This window comes from Pygocentrus nattereri, chromosome 24 (genome assembly GCF_015220715.1).
Source record: "Pygocentrus nattereri isolate fPygNat1 chromosome 24, fPygNat1.pri, whole genome shotgun sequence".
Taxonomy (NCBI): Eukaryota; Metazoa; Chordata; class Actinopteri; order Characiformes; family Serrasalmidae; genus Pygocentrus; species Pygocentrus nattereri.
In genome coordinates, this window is record NC_051234.1 from 24,329,591 (window position 1) to 24,351,621 (window position 22,031).

The 22,031-nt window shown below is 39.6% G+C and overlaps 1 protein-coding gene across 1 annotated transcript; it reads right to left on the reverse strand.

The window, feature by feature from the left end:
* Nucleotides 1-101: 101 nt before the first annotated feature.
* On the reverse strand, nucleotides 102-12,724 carry zmp:0000000991. Its single transcript, XM_017717054.2, has 5 exons — nucleotides 12,251-12,724; nucleotides 9,352-9,407; nucleotides 7,141-7,330; nucleotides 4,831-4,876; nucleotides 102-4,437 (listed from the first exon to the last, which is right to left on the reverse strand). The coding sequence occupies exons 1-5, from the start codon at nucleotides 12,355-12,357 to the stop codon at nucleotides 391-393; spliced, it is 4,446 nt and encodes a 1,481-aa protein (XP_017572543.1). The 5' UTR covers nucleotides 12,358-12,724; the 3' UTR covers nucleotides 102-390.
* Between the last annotated feature and the right edge of the window lie 9,307 nt (nucleotides 12,725-22,031).

Sequence of the window (22,031 nt, forward strand, 5' to 3'; positions counted from 1 at the left end):
TACACAATCACACACACCCTAGGGGCAATGTAGCATGTCCAATTGGCCTGACTGCATGTCTTTGGACTGTGGGAGATAACCCACGCAGACACGGGGAGAACATGCAAAATCCACACAGAGAAGACCCTGGTCACCCGGCCAGGGAATCGAACCCAGGTCCCCTTTGCTGTGAGGCGACAGCGATACCCACTGCGCCACCGTGCTGCCCCATTCATAATCTCAATAAACCAAAAGTTTTCATTACTTTGCATAGTATTACTGTAATAAATATATCTATGGCGTTGTGATTGTGTCTTTTTACTTAAAATGTTCTTAAGCAGGTAAATGTCAGCTTTCACTCCACAATTCCTTACCATGCACAATTTTATATACAAAATAAAATTTTTGCCACTAAAGTTCTGTTTCTTTCTCATCATCGTCATCATCATAATCACTATTAACATAGTATTCATCATCAGTAGTTGTATCTGAACTGGATTCTTCAAAGACAGACAGAGTGGACTTGTAGTTCCGTGATGGCAGGAACCCGCGAGGAGACAAGCTGTCCAGTGAGGTCCTGCTACCGTTAGAGGAGGAACTGGGGATCTGGGACATACGGCAACTGGTGGGGGAAAACGTTGGGGAAGGCGGTGGAGTTGGATCTGCTTCTGTATTCAATGAGCACAATGGGGATGTGTCAAGGTTAACTGGGCTCCACAGACGGTCATTTGATGGAAACCTTCCTGTGCAGCCCTTGTAGGCATTGTGGACTGTAAGACTGCTTGGACCTCTGACACCATAGCCAGGTGAATCATCAGGACTGCTGATGCTTGAATGTCTGCTCTTGGTCACAAATTCATCCAAGCTGGTAAGATCACTGACACTGCTCTGCTTTGATCCAGTCGAGATCCGGCCAGGACCCGACGGACGACCCGAAACCACACTACTAACAGAGACAGATCGTCCACGATCCAGGCCGTACATCAGATCAGCACAGGACATAGATAAATGAGCCCCCATTAGGTTCCGCCTCTGAGAATTGATTGCATTTTCTTGAGGGATATTCTCAGTCCTACAAACCAAAGTGTTCTTTCTACTCGTTGGGAAATAAAACACATCATCATTATGTGCATCCTCTGATGCAAACTCAGATGAATAAAGAGTGGAAGAGGGACCAAAGGTGGTTTTTCTGGTTTGTGGCATGGTGGCATAGCGGTTGATATAATGGGGCTTAGGCTGGCTAGGGCTTTGTGGCCTACCCAGAAACTGGTTTCCATTTTCATCTGTAAGTCTGTTGCGCTTTTCCACATATGACGGGTTCTCATGTTCCTTGTACTCACACGTGAAACCTGACAAGGGTCCAGATGAATGATGAGACTCTCTCACAGTGGAGACTTGAGAGTTTGAGGGTTTTGACAAAGTCTGGTTCTCATGGCACCTTTCTACTTTCATATTGCTTTCAGAAGCCTTCAGTTCTGAAGGCTGTTGGTTGTTCTTCATCTTTTTCCTAGATGTGAAATCATAATCTGAACGTTTCACATTGAATGTCGATTTCAAACGATTCAAAACCAGCTCCATTCTGTTGCTTTTGAATCCTGTCATCTCTGCCTTTTTAACGTCTTTATGGGTCGAATTCTCTTTGCTTGAAGAAGGCAACATCAGAATGTTATCCTTCTTACTTCTTGAGAAGAGGCTTTTCTTTGAGTTCGTACTCTGGATTCCTTGTAACGTTTCATGTGTCGGCAAAGTTCTTACTTCCTCCTGTAGAATGGCAGCCTTGCTACCTCTAAGTGTATTTTGTGTTGAAGAGTGCTCGTTGTAACTCAACCTTTGAGCAGAGTAAGTATCATCTTGGTCATGCTGAGATGAAAACATGCCATCAAGTCCCTCATGAGGCATCTTCTTAATAACTATGCCACTCTGTGCTGGGTGTGTAGTCTGGGGGATTAACTTTGTAGCCTGACAGACATTTGAAGTCTGTCCTTTTTCTACTACGAAATGCTTATCAGAAGAACCAACTGGTTCTCCTGATAACCTGGTATCTTTTGGCATGCCCCCTTCAGTGTTAGGAGAGTTAGTAGGTATGGCTGAACTATCAGGAGATGCAGATTTGCTGTGCTGGTAGGACATGGGTGGAGATGAGAGGTGGTGCAAAGTACTGTTGAGTGTTGGTCTTGCAGAGATGAGGGTGGAGTAAGGGGATTTACTGAGACGAGCCCCTGTTCTTCTGCCAAAATTAGGTGACAGAGACTGTGGTGCACTGGAGATGCATGTGTCTTGTGCCAAAACTGAATCCTGTGGTTCCACCAGTCTTAGGTCAAAAGTGAACCTTGAGGTTCCTGTATTTTTACCCTCTTTCTGTATTTGGTCCCCATCCAGTTTTAGAGATGGGGTTTGAGGACTAGAAGAGGAAAGGGCTGAGGATGTCCTTGTGGTTAAAGGTGGACTGGTTTCCCTTAAGTAAGTGTAGATACTTGGAACATGAACTCTTCTGAGGGGTCTAGATGGAGACAGTGGGCTTGTCAGATCTGAAAGGCTTTTATTTGATTGAGATTGTCTTGAGTTCAGATAGTTTAACCATATGTGGGATGGGCTTGTTCCTTCCACAGCAGAAGGCTCTTTCCTGGGTGAGAACGCAAGGCTGCTTGTGAATGTTCGTCTACTCATAGAGCTGGTTGGACTTGGCGATAGGTTTTCCTGACACCCAGCAGAGGGACTGGCAACAAATGTCTGGGTTGTTTTGGGACTTGTATGTGACGAACAGGCCACTGTGCTTTTTGATGTGCTTGCGGTATTTGAGGAGCTGGTCTTGCTGGAGCTATTGTCAGTCCTATTAGACTGTAAGCAAGAGCTGAGATTTGCGATCGTTTCTATCGGCTGGCTGTGTTTCTTAATGATGCTATCAGAAACGTGATAACTGTGTGAAGAAAAGCTTTCGATATTATTGTTTGTATTGTCTTTGGGAGAAACGCATGGAAAATCAGCTGTTCTGTGGAGACTATTAACATTAGAGCCATAAAAGCTTGTATGATCAATGCTCTGATCCACTGAGTCATTGTCCCCTACATGAGAACATTTCCTTTTCAGACTTTCCCTGGAATGGTGCTGAGGAATATTAACAGTCTCTGATTGGCTGGATCTTGATGGAGTGCTTGAATACAGAGCTTCCTTAGTTAAGTCAGAAGAAGTTCTACTGGAAATGTTAAATTCTCTCTTAGTTAAAAACATTGATCTCCTTGTTACCTCCATTTTTATGCCTCCTGGGGAGACAGGAGAGACCTCCGGACTTTGTAGTCGCTCCAGGGTCTCTGTGGTTGTATCATCTGGGGAAACTAGAGGGGACTGTGATTGAGAAACTCTAAATTTGCTTTTACTAGGCAAAGTTCGGGAGCCGATAGACAAAGCGAGCTGCTTCTCTATTTCAGTAGGCTCAGCGTTTGCTTTCTTAGAGTTTAACCTTCTCCAGGAGAGAAGCAGGCTGCTGGTTGTTGGCCTAGAGGTTGGCAGAGAGAAGGACTCTCCTGGCTCCCCAGATTGTAATGTCCTTTTGTGTCTGCATAATTGATGGGAGAGAGGTGACTCAGGCACCTGACCACAAGCAGATATTCCAAATTCAGCATTATTGTCCACAGTCTGTTGTTTTGTATCCAAAAAGATAGGTCTGTCTTTTTGGAAGGTGGCTGTGAGATGTGAAGAAGATGTGTCTTTTTGCCAATCGACAGCACTTCCGCTAGTTCCCGCTGGTTCCCTGAGCTTATTGTTAAACATCTCACCAGCTGGCTTCATCTGGTTGAGAAGAAATGGTTGTTGGTGTGAATTCTCGCTGGAAGCAGAATGTCCACTCACCTGGACATCTTGTTCAACATCACTGATGCCTTGCTTGTGTCTCCTAAGGCGCCCGCTCCAGTGAGGGGCAAGTACAGAGACTATGGTGGATGTGAACATTGCTGTGGTGGAACTGTTAAGATGCGGTCCAGTCTCAAATTTACAACTGTGATGAGGAGCAGGAAAAGAGGGCAGCGATAAGGTCCGCTTTAGTACTCTGGGAGAGCATGCAGACGGCTGGCTGTTAGTGTTGGCCTTTGAACTGCTGTCCTCTCCAAAAGGGATTAGATTACTGTAAAAGAGTACTTCTTCCGCATTCTCTCCAAGAGGGTCATTAACTACTGATTCCCTAGCTGCACTTCGACTCTCAGTGGCTGGCAGCTCTGTCAGGTGATCAGAAGCTGGTGACTGGCCCTGTGAGCAGTTTTCTGCAGCTTTCACTCGATCACACAGGTCTACGACACGCTGTATTCCTTCAGAGCATCTGTGGCTTGATATGTCTTGTCCAAAAAGGGTTAGGTGAGATTGGGAAGTACCCTCTTTTTCAAAGGGTAGCTCTGATATATTGTCATCTTTAGCTGCTTTATCAGTTGCTTCTCTGAAACTGTTGGGTGGCAAAGCCTTTTCACATAACTGTAAAAACAGAAAAACAACAGAGATAATACATTTCAAAAGCTTTCAACAAAAAGCTATTTAACTACAGAAATCCTGTAATGTGGGATAAGGGAAAATTAGTACCCATGCTTGCATTACACAAAGCATTCACAGCTAAACATGCTTAAGAACAAGAAGAATGTGTGTAGTACTTAAACTATTACAGCAAATCCCCCCTCTTATTACTGTCACTGCGCTGACAATGAGGTCAAGCAAACAGAAATGCTTCACATTCCACTGTGTGCCTAAAACTAAAAATCATTCTACATGAATTATTGCAAAGATGCTTCAAAAATATGGCAAAATCAAAAGATGATGAAAGGACATCCATGATTATCGTTGCTAAGAGTTTGAGTGCTCAGTTTAGCCCACCTCTGGATGTTGGACATCAGCTGGCCTCCTTACAGCATCTGATTTTCTATGAAAAAAAAAAAAAAGATACATTTTACTGTGTCTCAGTTTCATATATAAAGTTCCGCTCACCATGCACTACTGTTCAAAAGTTTGGAATCATTTGTCATTTTAATAATAGCTTTTATTTTATTCAGTAATAAGTTAAACAGTGTAGGCTTTAATACCTTATAATAGACACCAGAAGGTATTTTAAAGAGGAAAATCTATCCATAATTCAGCCATTAACATGCAAAGTCATTCAAAGTGTTTTGATGTGATCTGCGCCATTCTAGAGATACTGAGTCAGAATAGTTCACAGCGGTGGTGACAGGGTTTAATGGCTCTGAAACTTATACATGAAATGGTTATGAATATGCTGCCTTATGACAGACATTGTTTTTATGAGAATTTTGTGGTAAGATTTTGGCCTAAAATATCTTTTTTAAATCCATTCATGGTGAAGAGATGCAGAGTGTTATAAAACAAAATAGTATCCAACACATCTACACATACTTTTTCGCATTTACCACTATTTTACCATTGTCAACATTTTACATAAAAACTCAGAAGACACATGTAGGTTCACTGGTGGTTTTGGATTCTAAATAAAAAGGCCATATCTGTGCCATAAACATCACTTCCCCTAAACTACAGAATAAAAAAAATGTATTTTTTTGGGAACAACAAAAAGTCATATGACAAAGCATAGCACTGTTGTTGGAACAAAACCTTGTATATCCAAAATGGTAACTTTACAGGAGAAGGAAAAAAAAGCTACTTTACTTTTAATGTAAGTCAATGGAACCAGAATTTTTTCCAAGTTGTTTTGGGCCATTTCTTTTGGTCCATTCTTCATGAAATTTACATACAATGTAAAGGACACACAAGCATTGGCCAATTATGTCAAAAACTGAAAAACGACAAAAATGGAGATTGTGGTTTTCTTCCGACAACATGCTGTAATTATTTATTTTTGGTAATTTCTTGATAGGTTTTCTGCCTGGAGGTTTGATCTCCCCTATTGAAAAATAATGAATTCTGGATGTTATTTTTTTTTAAATTAACATTAACATTATGTTTCATTGTTAATTTTAATTTTATTATATTTTCCTTCCTAGTGTTAAACCATTTTCTGGGTCGTTTAACATCTTCTACACCTCAGTTCATCATTCTGGGCACATCTTTATTTACAGCTTCCAAGTGTCTTTCTAATTATTTGACTATACATGACTAGCATATGAGCATCATTTTATACACTTGTCCTAAACTGAACTGGTTTTATATTACTAAAAACATCGATTCCAAACTAAAAACACATTTATTCTGCAGTTGTGGCCTGCAGTGTTTACACCTGAGGTATTCAAGTTCAAAACATTTGTTGCATATGCTCTTCAATTGCTAAATCATCTTAATTTGCATGGTTAGCCTCAGGCAAAAGAACAGGGAGAGGAGGCTGTAAAACATAGCATTGCTTGCCTGTTCACTTTTTCACACGCCATGCACTGGCCACGCCGACTATGTTTTTTGAGCTTCCAAATATTCACTAAGAAAATGTGGCCAAACAGGATGAACTGCATTCCCCCCTTCTCTCCCAGACTAAGTATTATGGAGGTAAACAATCCATAAAGCTGACTGAATGTTATGGCACAAGGCTTAAGCTCTTTTCTGATCAGCCTGTCTCCAACACACGCATATTTACATCTACACATCATGCCCAGTGGGCTATGTTGGTCCTTATGGTGACAGTTCTAAAGAACCAAGAAATAGGTTACTCCTTACGCGTGCAGAGCTTTTTGTTCATGCTTTGCAATTTTTAATGAGTTTAAACATGCTCAGAAAATGTTGACACACCCTCCTCCTGCTGCACACTGAAGCAGCACATGTCTGGAAACATGTCCTCTTATGCAAGTGCAAATACTGCATGTGCACGAATCCCTGTGGCCTCAGACCCACAGAAACACACCCATCACAGCATGACTATATAAGGCCTAGTTCAGAGGCTTCTCATACCAGTGCACATAATACAGGTTCTAAAGGTCATCTTCAACTACAACAAGGGGTGGATGATTGACACATTAAGTAAAAGCTTGTGACATAATAACAGCAGCATTAGCTGAAGGAATGAATGGTATTTAATTGTCTTTCACCATTTACTAAGAGGGAGAGGTCAAACAGCCAGGTAAAGGCTATATTGGGTGCAGTGTCAGAGTCAGGTTAATCGTTACAGATTCTCAATGTACATGTAACTTGTAAAAAGGCAAAAAAAAAAGGAAGTCAAAGCAGACTCACAGGTCATAACTGCCCAGCTGTGCTTCAGTGTTGCTGTCTGTTTTGTTCTCTTCACTTCTTTTAGTGGGAAATCTCAAGGACAAGAAGGAGGTGAACTGTTGCTGGTCAGTAGTAGTGCCCCTCTGATCCTCTGACGTGCTGCTCCAATCGCTCTTGCTCCTCAGAAGTATTTTCCGTCTGATGTACAGGTCTAATGAGAAGCAGTGACAAGAAATCAGATTTAGTCCATTAAAAAAAAAAGTTTTCTAAAAGGAAAATGCTAGTGCTAGACAAGTCGTGTTATTATTTTGTAGTGACGTCAAGCCCATATGATTTTACTGGATCCTCTAAATTATGAGGCTGTTATGCAAATAATTCATACATATCATACATGCTACACGCACTGAAGTGCCATCGCCAAAGTCCTTATATGAAAAATTGGTAACTCTTTATTTGGAGTCGTCATTTGTAGATGATAAATTCTTAACAGATGATCAACTACACATCAACAACACATCAGTGAAGTATCAATAGTGAAGCGTCTGCATACATTGAAGTAAATATCTTGTAAATGTGCTGTTTATGCATCACTTACATTAAGCAGATGTACTGTTAATATGTTACTTCCATTATGCAAAACCTAGCCTTACCCAACCTTAACCACAACCTAACCCTAACCCTGGGCCTAATCCTAACCTAAATCAGCTTGTTCTGACTATTGCTATTGCAGATCTCCACTGTGAGGGGGCATTTTCCATTTGTGGCTTAAACAGCAAGCCAAATTGCTCATTTTCTCGAAAGCTGGGACTCGTCTCGTAAACAGATGCCATGTTTGTGTGTTATGAACTTTCCCATTCATATTTCATCCAGTGACCTGTCCTCTTTTATAACCTCTCTGCCAACACATAAAAGAAAATCTACTGTTAAGCTTCAACACGATTATTTTACAACACACTGTATTGTAAAATTGCAAAAAAAAAACTTAACTACCACATTTGACAAAGCTGGTTTGTGTGGGGTATTTTAGTGAGGTTGTCAGTGTTAAGATGCCAACTCAGTTATAATAGGGTCAGCTTGAATGTAGCAATATTTATATATTTTGGCTACCTACCAACCTCGAAATTCCAAGGAATACACTCGTGGGAAAAATGTCTATACAGCAAAAACTTATCCAGTTTAAAACATTTTTGTTTCCCACACAGCGTGACTGAAATATTTTTCAAAAAACGGTTCTTCATTATTATCACAGTGGAAATCAGCTTAAACATGGAGCTCCTAACATGGGCATGACTCTGTCTACACAATGATGACATGCACGTATAAAGAAAGCCTCATTTTCTAAAGGGGCAAACTTAATAGTCTTCTCAAAAATCCCCTTTGTTCTGCCCTGTGGTAAACAGATACAGAAAAAATGCAACCACTAACAAGCAAGACATAGTAGACCACCAAAACGGTGCTAAAAGCTTTTATCATTGAGAGAGAAAAGAAAAATCAAGCTCAAATCTTCCTTCAGATCTGAAAAATCCACAGGTGTTTCTGTCCATCCTTTCTGTGTGCGAAGACAACTGAAAACTATGGGTCTGAAAGGACGTGTGGCTGTCAAGAAATCCTCACTGGGAAAAAACAACAGATAGACAACAAAGGGAGAAAAGGAAGCTGCTGGTGTTCTCAGAACAATGAACTGACCACCCCAGAGTCCAGATCTCAGCATCACTGGATGTGAAATGAACTGGACCGAGAGAAGTGGAAATGCAGCAAACTTCTACGACTGACCTTTGTTGATAAACAGGGTTGTTGATAAACAGCCCTGCAGATTTCTTTGAAAAACTGAAAGTCTATTAAAAAAGAACAAAAAAAAGATGGGCAAAATGTGGACACATTAAATACTGAAAAAATGATATTATATTTTGTTGTCATCTGTGCAGTTTTCTGTTAATTATATACTTTAACTATATACGGGTTTTTACCCTGATACTAAAAAATTCATATGCGTGACTGGAAGTTGCCTACTGGGGCAAGCCACTGACTACAGACTGATGCACGACTTTAGAAGCCTACAGAAAACAGTAGCAATTAGCAAGTATGGCATAATCCTAATTATACATCAGGATTATGCATGGATCAAAGCAGCTGTGTTGTGCTGTGCATCATGCAAGTTAAACAGACCTACTCTTTCTGTAGTTGGTAATAAGAAAAAACATATTAATAACAATAGTAAACTGGTTGTCTTACTTTTAGTAGTTTGGAGGCATTCAGTTGATGTTCCACTCAGGCAATTGTTCCCACTCCTGGAAAGGCAACATATCCACAGTAAAAGATGTATTAATTACACTATCACTATGTCCAAAACAAGGCCTGTTTCTACAAACAAACATATGGAAATCAGCTAGTTTGGGCTGGCTGTCAACTCTAGCATCCACTCCCTTCTCTTCAGAGCAGTAAACAGCAACACCCAGAACTGTGACCCAGGACAATGTAATGCCACTTTGGTCCAGTGAGATGACATAAAACAGGAAAATACAGCACCAGGCACAGGATCCTCTACTCATTTGTCATCATCTGTTATGAATCTAAGGCAATGTTCTGAAATATTTGTGCTGTAAGGATAGTAAATGCTGTTAAAATGACATGCTGAAGGGTGTAACTTGTTACATAAGCTATTTCATTTTGTCCCAAAAATGACTCATTAATTCAACCACGACTAACCAGTCATGTGGAAGAACATACTGCATGAAATGTTATTTTAAGCTAACAGTCAGGAAACCAAAGCAAAACCTGGGTGTAACAACACATCAAATGCTTTCTACTCTCATCTTCTCATGAACTATGTTCCCCACATCTTTCTGAATCTTTGTTCACAGCATGTGGCAGATGTCATGTTCCTTCAGTATCATAACAACTAACTGGCACACTTTCTCTGACCTAGATATAAGCTTTGTTACAAGTTAAACATTTCATAGGCCTACTTAATCCTGTCTTTGATTACTGGACACTTAATGTTTTGTATGAGGAGCATGCTCAGCTGCAAGCTGTTGCACAATAGGGGTGTTGCCAGTTTACAGCTAAATCACAGCAGGGCTTCAAATGATTTTACATCTCCATCTGGGGCTGGTTACCATCCCACTGATCAACTGAGATCTGCTCTAGTGCTGGAGGCTAGTTTACAGTGCATTTCCTAAATGATCTGCACAAGGAATTCTGTTGATTTTTCAAAATTTCTGCATTATTAAATGGTTAAGATGTCAACAAAGTCATTCAGACTGGTTTGATGTGAAATCCAGTTCTAAAGAAAGAGAATCAGAACTTTTCACAGTGATGGTCATAGGAACCAGACATCTGAAATGCTGAATGTCTCCAAAACCTCAGAAAGCTACTGCATGAAATGGTTAGGAATCTGTGATGCCTGGGACATAGTTTTGCAAATATTTTGTGAAAAGCTTTTGGCTCATGGTTGAGAAGTAGAGCTATAAGCAAAGGTTTAGGCACCCCTGAGCAAATTAGGTTTTGTTAATTTTCTAAGTAAAAATAAGTTAACACATCGCCTAAAAGATCTACTATACATAAAAATAAAGTACATAGTACAGAAACAATCTGTAAGTAAAAGCATAGAACATGCATTCAAGTACATATATACATACATATACACACACACACACACACACACACTTCACATACTGTATATATATGTGTATATATATATATATCTATATATATATATATATATACACACACTTCAATGCATGTTCTATGCTTTTACTTACAGATTGTTTCTGTATTATGTACTTTATGTTTATGTATAGTATATCTTTTAGGGGATGTGTTAACTTATTTTTACTTAGAAAATTAACAAAGACTATATACACTTTTTCCCCCAGATATAACAATGTTTTACTCTTATCTGCATTACACATAAAAACTCAGAAGTCATGTGTAGTTTAGAAAAATAGGCTACACTTTAAAGCATTACTGGACCTGAGCAGCAGAAGCAATTGGCAGCTGATTATTCTCAAGGATTTCAAACGTGTTCTCTGTCTACTCAAGTAGAATCTACTTTCTCAGTTCCACTGAAGTTCTTTATATTTATCTTTCATTACTCAGTTTAATAGTTTTTATTTCAGTTCTGCTGGTGACAGCACTACGCCTGATGACAGCTGAGATAGGCTTCAGCACTCCCCGTTACCCTGAGGGAGAATTGGCTTAGAAATATGTGTATGTGTGTGTGTGTCTGTGTGTGTGGTGACAGCACCTGACTGCTCATCATATTTTTTACTATGACTCCTTAAAACTTTATTTTAGACCGGGAAAAGTTCTACGCTGACAGGTTTTATGAACTAAAATATTTAGCTGTACAGTTCAGTTTTCGGACCTTTTTAAGTTCTAGCTGGCTATTGGTATCTACACTCTTAAAAAAAAATACAGTTCTTCAAAGGTTCTTTAGTGAAGGGAATGATCCTGTTTAGAATCATGAGTTCTATACAGAACTACACCATGGTTAAATGGTTCTCTGCATGGTGAAGTGGTTCTTCAGATTGATCTAGAGAATGCGTTGTTTACTGTTAACTAGCACCAAAAAGGGTCAAGCTTGGCATCGTAACATTACAAGAACCCTTTTTGCTGCTATATAGAACCATATACATGTTACCCCTCAGTGGTTCTGCATAGAACTCTTGATTCTAAATAGAGCCATTCCTTTTACTAAAAAACCCTTGAACCCTTTTTTAGAATGCAGCTACCAAAAAACAGCTTGAAAACTGGTCCAAAGTCCAAAACTGAACTGAGTTCTAAACAGAACCATTTAATGCTTAAAAAGTTCTTTAGACTGGTGGTTTCACGACGCAAAGAACCACTAAAGTTCTACATAGTCTGTACAGAACTGATGTCTATATATAGTCTATACCGAAGCCATGGTAATAGAACGATCCCCTTTAGTAAAGAACCCTTAAAGAACCATCTTTTAAAGAGCGTACTGTGCCCTGAGTTATGACTTCATTAAACTAGCAGTAAGTTTACACGAGGACGGTCTGAGCCGCTGCACTCACCTCACCTCGCCTCACGTCTTGCATTAGAAAGTCTAGGCAGGTCTACAGTTAGCAAAAGCGACACAAACCACACTCCAATGTCTGCTACTCACCCCGCTTTCTGTTTCTCGGCTGTCTGCTCATCCACAGAAGTCCTCCCCACGCTGCGGCTCACTACGCTCGGACGAGTCAACTTCACGTTCAGATCATGTGTTGACATTCTAGACGTGACTGGACCCGCTCATCTCGTTCTGTTACCTCCCGTTTAACCCCCCGGGGCTGCCTCGCCATTACGCCTTACCCTTCATCAGCACCGCGGCCTGCTCGACTGCTGATATCTGCTGACCCTGAACGCCCTGAACACCGGAATTCGTCTGACCGTGTTTGTGTGGTTCCGAGGAAGTTCCAGCGGACCAGCGCGGCGAAAGCAGAGACGGCAGCCTTATCGCCCATTTCCCGCACAAACCAGCCTTCAGAGCGGAGAGCGGTTCGATTCCTCAAAAGTCGGAGTCGATTCCTATTCCAAGCGATGGGAATCCATAGAGTCGATTCTAAGAGTCGATTCTGCACAACGTTCTCAATTCTCGATTCCACAAATCAAAACATAGAGAATAAATCTGACAACAAGCAGTTACGTCATCAAGTACGTAGTGCATGACTGTGAAACTGTGAAATGGATCTTTACATATCGACTTAAGTTATTAGAGTTAGAGTTCAGTTATTATAGGACTCGATCTCAGCAAAGCAGAAGAGCTGGCTAAATTAAATGGGAATTCCACTGCCTTTACAAAATCTGTGTGTGATCAAATTATTAATATGTAAAGTCATTCAGAGTGTCACATATGAAATGATCCATTCGAGAAACGAATCGAGCCAGAATGGTTCACAGTGGTGGTAACTGGAACCAGGCGTCCAAAACAATTAACCCCTAAAAACGCCACCTCACAGAGAGTTATTACACGAAATGATTTTGAATTATATTGAATATGCTACCTGGTGTTGAGACAATAGTTTAAGATAGTTTGGAGATAAAAGGTGTTTTTACGTTTACATGCAAGGTGTTATAAGACAAACGTAGTAGTCAAAGAAAACTACTTTATCACATTTAGCACTATTTTACCATAATCAACGTTATATATATAAACTCTGACATTTTGGTGGAATTAGCCTTTATGAATCCATTTCTGGAGAGCGCTGTCAGGCTGTTAGTAATGCAGTTTTGTGTATGAGCAATAGAGGGAGCCATTTCACATTTACAAGCTTCCCGGACCTGCTACCAAATATGTGGAGGCCTCTCGCCTTGCAGTGTGGTCATGTTTACCAGTTTGCAGACAGTATCTGCTGTTTCTAGCTGTGTTGAAGTCTCGTTCTCTTTGAATCATCACTTTCCAGTCACAGAACATCCCATACACTGCAGTTTATTGGTGCTTATTTTGCACACTTTATTCAGCTTAGCTAATCATTGAGGCCTTCATAAGCTGAATTACTCTGATGAAGACTGCTCTAAACCAGCCAGATCCATTCCTGCTTTGGTTCTCAGTCTCAGTTTGCCAGTGCGTGGCACTTTTTGGCTCTACTAACACATCTGACGCACCTTATTAGATGATTATCCAGGTTTCTCGACCTAAGTGAGACGTGTTAGAACAGAGAAAATACAAACAAGGTGCAGGGAATGGAATCTGGGGCTGAGAACTATAACAGTGATATGCAAAGTTTGACGTTTGAATATCTAAGTGAAAAAAAGTGAATACATCTGCAAAGAATACACTCCTGCACATTTTACTACGCGATTACTATTTATCAGTTGAATTTAATATATTTGGAGGGGGAGGGGGAGCGTAGAGGATGTGTATTAATTATTTTCTCTTAGCAAATTAACAAAATGTGATTTGAGATGGGGTTTTTAAACTTTTGCACACAAGTGTATGTCCAAATTCATTTTAGTAGTAGTAATGTTGCACTGATACTGACAACATATCAGTATCAGGCTGATACGGGCACATAACTGCAATAGAGAATACAGATACCATGAAGCAGTTTGACTGATGTTTGCACGCATGCCAGTAGACCGAGCTTAACTGAAGCAAGCAGCGTGTTGGCGGTGTGGGATTATTTTACACTTTGAGACAAGCAGTAGCAAAAAAATGCAGTCTTTCAATACAATGAGAAAGAGCACAGCAAATTTTGTATGTAGTATTTAGTAACTGTGACACAAAACATGTCTTTTATCAAAGTAAAATATTAAAATGGCATATGGAATGGTATATCACTTAAATAAGGCATTTTCCTGTAAATTTAACCTATTCCTGCAAATTTTGCCAATTTATTTGCTGACTTTAACATAAAAAAGTAAACATAAAATATGCTGTGACTTTTGTACAGGCCATCTTTGTATTTTTTTCCCCCAATATGTTAAAACCAGCCAATATAAAGCAACTGTGCTTTAAAATGTACAGAGGTGTGTTCCCTGTAGAGAAGGTATTAACTTATTTTCACTATGAAAAAGAACAAAACATGTAATTTGACTGTGGGTGCCAAAACATTTGCACATGACTGTATAGGCACCTATCAAGTGCTTGATCTGTGCTATCGAGTGCTTGATCAGACAGTTGATCAGGGGTCGGTATTGTAGGAGAAATTCTCCTGATTAGCATCCACTAAAACGTCCTATATGTTTGTACAGCTCCAAATTCTCTACAGTGCTAAAGGAGCCTGAAATGAACAGTAATTGAAATTAATCAGTTGTGCTCTTCTATGTTCTTTTGGCAAAGAGCTGCATTTACACATTTTACTGCTTGTAGTTCACTAAATAAAAACATCAGTTCTAATAATGAATTTTTGGTCTCTGATGTAAAGAGATTGGTCGGGCCTTCAGCTTAAGTCTGTGGAAATTAATGATGGAAGGACACTAATTATTTTTAGCATAACCACCAGAAGCCATTAATTACCCTTATTAACCCCAGTGTGACGGGCCAGGAATGCTGGAACCAATTTTGAATGTTGCTGAATACCACTTTGGAGTGCATGCTGTCTCTGTACTCAAGCAGCATAGCATGTTGGCATGGATCCTAAACCAGTGCAGTACATCATTAATCACATATTTATCACGTGCCAGAGATAAAAGTAATTAGGGATGGGGGTGGATACAAGCATATTTCTGACAAAGGCACGCATAACAGCCTAATATAGAAGCTGAGCAGTAATATCTCCATTTCAGTGAAAATAGCTCCGAGCTTATATTATCAGTATAAATTAGCCTTAGCTTATTGAAACATAACAAATTTGTTATTTTGTAACTTCAGGATGCATAAAGATTTACTCAAAAACTGCAGCAATTATGATAATTAATGACTTAAGGCAATAACAGATAGAGATGACTCTTCTTTCACTGGTTTGACCTTGTCTACTTATTAAACAATATGGTTTAATTTGGTAATGAGCTCTAAACTCTAGGGAGACTCATTCCCACCTTCTCTATTACTGGCAGGAACATGTGAAAAATCAAATTAGAGTCTCAAAATAATTACTTAGATTCTCAAAATGTTGAGAATATTGTGGGTTATAGCCAAAAGTATGTGGCCACCTTTCCTGATCATTAACTTCAGTTGTTTCAGCCACACCTATTGCTAGCAGGTGTATATAATCAAGCACATAGCCTTGCAATCTCCATAGACAAACATGGGTAGAATGGGTCATACTGAAGAGCTCCGTGACTTTAAACGAGGCATTGTTGTAGGATGCCACTTTTGCCATAAGTCAGTGCATGCAGTTTCTGCCCTTCTAGATCTGCCCCAATCAACTGTAAGTGCTATTATTGTCAAATAGAAGCAAATAGGAGCAATAATGGCTCAGTTATGAAGCAGTAGACTTATAGAGCATCCATTAAGACATGGTTTAAGGAGTTTGGTGTGGAGGAACTCCAGTAGCCCACACAGAGCCCTGTCCTCAACCCTAATGAACACCTTGGAGATACACAGGAATGTTAATTGCGAGCCAGGCCTTGTCCAACATCTGTCTCTGACCTCACAAATGTTCCTTTGGCTGAATGGGCACAAACTTCCACAGACACATTCCAAAATCTTATGGAAAGCCTTCCCAGAAAATTGGTGGCTGTTATAGCTGCAAAGGGGGGCAACTCTATATAAATGCCCATTGCTTTGAAATGGGATGTTCAGCCATCTCATATAGGTGTGATAACCAGGTGTCCACAGACTTTTGGACATATAATATATGTCTAAATATATCTTGAAATAAGTACAAATACAAAGACAATGATATTATCCCAAAATATTGACGAACTGTTTTAAAATTGAAGAAATCATTTGGTCAACAATCTCAAAATCTCTAGAAAATAAGTCATTATTTAGAGATGTTAAGTCAATATTTTGAGTAATATAACCATTATTTTGAGATAATGAGTCAATATTTCAAGAAAATGGTTCATTTTTTCAAGATATTAAGTCAATATTTTGAGATACTTCTGTAAGAAACAGAGAAGGAAGAAAAAAAATAGGTGGCAGTTTACATAGCGTTTTATGGCATGACATATCTGGGTCCCAATGCAAATCTCTCACTGCATATTGAAGAGATGCTGTGTGCTGTCTTACAGTTTCAGTTTGACCACAGCAATGGCCATTGGAATTGGGCCAAGGAAGGTCTTACATATTTCATAAGGTGCTTGTCATCTGCTACATAAATTACAGCCAATCACTTGAAAATTCATTATCTCTAGGGAAGATTCTGACAAGCCCCATTCATAACGGTGGATTGATTTTCTTAAACGGACACATTCGGAACACGTTTTGTAGCGGTTGGCGTAATTGAGTTTTTATACAGCCCTGAAAAAGTAATCACGAAAAATAATCAGCAAATTTCCCAGAGCACAATTCATCAAACACTCTAAGCACCTCACTCTAAGTAATCAGCTGGACGGCGTTTAACAGTGGGCGCATGTGTCACATTATAACGCGAGAGTCAGTTCAAATAAATATGGTGTAAATATAGAGATCTGTGTACAAAAACAGAGAACAACAGTAGTAAAGAAAAAGCTGAGAATCTGTTATCTAAAGTGGCTTTATGTAGAGGCTGTTGTAAGCCTCTAATTATAAGGCATTTAAGGTGAAATCTGACACATAAAGCGTAAATACTATTGATGGGCACAGAAGCAAGATGTTTAAGGAAAACTCAAGGCCTGCGGCAGGAAGAGATGATGGATGGTGTGTTGAATCACTCATCATACAGCATGTCATTATTCCTGGATGTGGTCTTCCTCAAATGCTTGCGGAATGAATACACCATTTGTTTTCAGTATCTTTTATGGCAGGCAGATTTCATAGTGCTTTATAGCTGTATAGAAATGTGTTAACTTCCTTTCACAGTAACCATAAAATGCACTTTCTGCTTTGGAGGGGGGTCCCTCATTTTTTTTCTTCAAAAACACTGATGGAATATATTTTTATAGGAATGTGTTTGATTTACAAAACTGGAGAAAACTAGAATTTTGTCTGAGCAAACAAATCAGCATCTATTAAAGCATTTTTTCTTTCCTATAAAATGATATTTTTCAATGTGGCAGTTTTACATGATGCGCTGTGCATTGTATCTTAGTAGACTGTCTTTGTGACGAAGTGTGAATTGTTTTCACACTTCACACTCCTGGTTCACCTCTGATTGCATGCTAGCAGCTCAACACAAAACATCTCACACACAGTGTCCTAGATATCTGATAGAGTCGCTAAGAAAAAATATTTTGTTTGATTATAATAATGGAAAATATTCTTGTTTATCGCTGATCATGTCATTCATTTTAACAGGGTTTGGCCAGTGTTTCATGTGATTGAAGCTACAGTAGCTTGTTTGAAGGGCTAAATAATACCAACCACAGACAATGAATGAAACAAATGCTGTAAATATTGAGACCCATGTCATGTAAAACCAAGTTTCTGTTTTTGAAATAAAAAAAATATTGGGGAAAACAGCTAGACCATGTAAACAACAGCACATTTTTTAAAGGTACCATTCACTCTCTTGACAGGTGGCCACCAACCCTCCTCCTGGACATCTGCCTTCCTGCAGGTTTCACCTCCATCCCAAATTTAACTCACCTCATTCAGCTAATCAAGGACTTTGAAGGCAATGATTAGATGGATCAAGTGAGGTCAGTTAGAGTTGGAGCTAGTCTGCAGGAAGGTAGATCTCCAGGATCAGGGTTGCTGTCCACGTCTCTAGACCATACAGTCTACAAACTAAGCTGTACAGTAATAAATCTAATAATAATAACTTTATTTATAGAGCATTTTTCATACCAGAGGCAGCTCAAAGTGCTTTATTCGGGCAAAGTACTTTATTCGGGCAAGTGTGCTCACTGCCCCCTAGTGTGTGTGTGTGTTCACTAGTGTGTATGTGGTGTTTCACTTCACGGATGGGTTAAATGCGGAGGTGGAATTTCCCCGTTTGTGGGATTAATAAATATCACTTTACAGGTGAGTGATAAAGTTTAACAGCCATAGAAAAAATTAGAGTTAAATGTTCTTCTATTATATAGTCTTGAAAAATTATATTTTAACTTGAAAACTGCCTTAAAATTCCATAAAAAATGTCCGTTTGACTTCTGCAAGAACAACACTAATTGTTTTACATTCCGTAACTTATTGTTTGAAGTTCAGTGAGCTCATAATTCAAAGCAACCAGGTAACTAACAAAACATTGACTCTTTTTACAGTGTAGCTGTAACTACTGTTTGGTAACAGTACTATAAGGTAAAAAAAATTTATTATTAAAATCTTGTCTCTCTTTTTGTTTTTATCATTTTAATTTGATCTCTGTCATCGCTCCATATTCTTAAATTGTTGGCTTAACTGTCTAACAGAAGGTGGGATTGTGTTCGACAGTTTAGAAGAATAATAATAGTCTCTCCACATTTTCTGTATTTTATGGAAGATCTTTGCAGAAGGTCAATATCTGCAGATACCATTTGTGATCACATGCTGAAACATAAACAAAGAGACATTCTGTGAGGAACGCAGGTGCTTTAAGGCCAAACTCAATCCTAAAACATACAGGCAGCCAGTGCAGTTCTTTTAAAATGGGTGTGATGTGAGCTCTCTTTCTGTTTTTGTCAGGATCAGTGCTCCTGCTTTGATAGCTTGGTTGGAATCATGGTTGTGATATCACAGCAATGAACACCTTTACTTATATTCACTCATTCTACAACAGTACAGTCCTTCTCATTCATGCTGAAGTTATAAGGAGTGTTTTTTTCTGTACATTTCAGCCAATGTCAAGGAGACACAGGGCAGTCAATCAGAGCAGAGGCAATTTACATAGAATGGTCTTAAAGACACAGTAACAGAAAGAGTGTAAAAGATACAAGAGGCTGGAAAATGGCCATGTAAAATGATCTGTTTTGGGGGGAGGCCTGTAAAATACAATAAAAATGTTGGATGTTGGGCTTAAATCCATAGCAAATCTAGCAAAGCTGCAATATGCAATGGCTACAAAGTTTCTTCAGGCCATAGTGATGAACTCACTGAAGGCAGTCAGCAGTCTTGATTAAGTACATTAAGCACAAAGAACAGCTTCATTAATTGATGAGACAATCATTTAATTACATGCCCTGCCGCTGTCAATCTGCATAGCCTGGCTGAGGCTGGAGCTGGGAAGCTTGCAGCCGGTGACTCAGAGGTTAACTGTGACAGTGGGCTTGCCGCAGTATTGACTGCTGGGTAATTATGCTTAAGTGGTGACTGGCAGAGGTAAATGGCAGTAACAGATTATCTGTTTTGAAGAGAGGCATTCTTAGAATCAATAAGAGTCCATTTGTGAAAATAGAGCAATTTGGGGGGAAAATACGCCCTGTTCCTGGCCCCAACAGTCTCCACTTAACCAGCGCTGCTACTGTAGCTGCCTATTTCCCTCTCACTCCTTCATGGTTATATAAGGAAATAAAGGCAGAGGAGATGAAAGAGGAAACACAGCAGAGACATCAACAAGCGCACTGTCTATCCTCTGTAATCAGATATAGACAAAACTTATATATAACCAGGAATTATTCTCAGAGCTGACGGTAGAAAAACAAATATCTACACCTTTAACAAAAAGGGTTCTATATCGAACCAAAAAAAGGTTCTATAACTTCACTGTCCATCCAAGGTTTCTTCTGAAATGAAGGGTATCAATAGGGAGCTTGACCCCCTCCCCTTTCTGCATTAACGGCTTCTACTTTTCTGGGTAGGCTTTACACTAAATGTTGGAACACTGCTGTGAGGATTTGATTGCCTTCACCCATCAAGAGCATTAGTGAGGTCAGGTACTGATGTTGGATGATTAGCTCTGGATCACTCCAACTCATCCCAAAGCTTGAGCTGGAGTGGATGGAGATCAGTCACTCCACACAACACAGTTCCACTGCTCCACAGCCCAGTGCTGGGGTGGGGGAGCATCCTGTTTTAGGGGCAGTTCTTTTCCATGGAGATTATAGCTGTGTGTGCACAATAGAATGCCAGTGAGTCAGTGATTAGTGTACCTTAAAGTAGCTGAACTCACTTATTACAAGGGGTGTCTTGATATTTTGGGTTCTACTGAGACTGTTCACCTTGTAAAAGAGCTATTTAACCATGTGAAGAAAGACTGAAGGCTTTAAATGGTCATTAAATACAAGGTTTTCAACTTTTAGGAGATATTTCTGAAGAGGATAGAGAAAAACCTTACATTTCCAAAACTGAACTTCAAAACATGATCACAAGATATAGAGAAAACTAGACTCCTAACAACCCCTTGGAAGACCTACTAGACACCACTCTCCCCATTAGATAAACAGCACTTGAAGCTTTCATCTTTGAGGGAAAATCAAGCGCCACCCTTTCTACAGTTCAGAAAAAAGTGTTTCCGTCCATTCTTCAGTGCAAGAAGAACAATGGGCTGGCCACCACAGAGTCCAGAGTTCAAAATCACTGAATGTGGGATTACTTGGATTGGTAAAAGCAGAAAATGCAACCAGCATGTAAGACTAAGTCCTGAAAAGAATAGAAGCTGTAATAAAAACATTAAATACTGAGAGATATTTTATGTAGTTGTTGAGGATTCTGTGTAACTTTGGAATTTGTGTATTTCCTGCTTTTTTCCTGACTCTTAATGGCTGGTTTAGTTGAAGGCATAATAAATGATGAGGTGGTCTCTGACTTTTGTGGGTACTGTACAACAACTGCCTTCACCAGTAGAATTCAAGAATTCATGACGAACAACTTTTTAAAGAGCGTACGAGCTCGGGACTGAACGGTATGTTAGTACATTGGTTGAAATATCGGGGCTCCCTTTTATATGAGGCTGATTGTGTGTCTTCAGCTGATGGTTTGTCACGCTGTGGATGACTGAGCATCTGCTCCATACACTAATTACTCATTACATTAGTTCTAGTATGAATCTTCGTCACCAGCTGATGTCAGCCCAAAGAGTGCAGCACTGCCTGCTGGGACAGAAGGAGCACGGAGGGAGTTGCTGACCTCTCTGAGCTGTGGGGGGGGGAGAGTGAATCAAGATTGCAGTCTCGTATATTGAGTCTCAAAAGGGTCATAAAGAGGCAGCCTATTTAAATAACTGCTTTTTTCCATTTATTTTTACTACACTTTCCTTTTTTCCTATTTTCTGGCTACTTTTATGGTTCTTCCCAGAATGTCCTTCAAGAAAAAAGGAGGAGGCTTTTGCTTACATATCACTGACAGATCAAAACCTCATAAATCATAACCACCTATATATGGTGATACAGAGACATTTTTATTTAAAGTGAAATTTCTACATAAGTAAATCATTAAGATGTGAACAAAGCCATTCAGAGAGGTTTTGAAACTTACCAAGTCAGAATTGTCATTGGGTGACTGTCTGTGTCTGTCTGTCTGC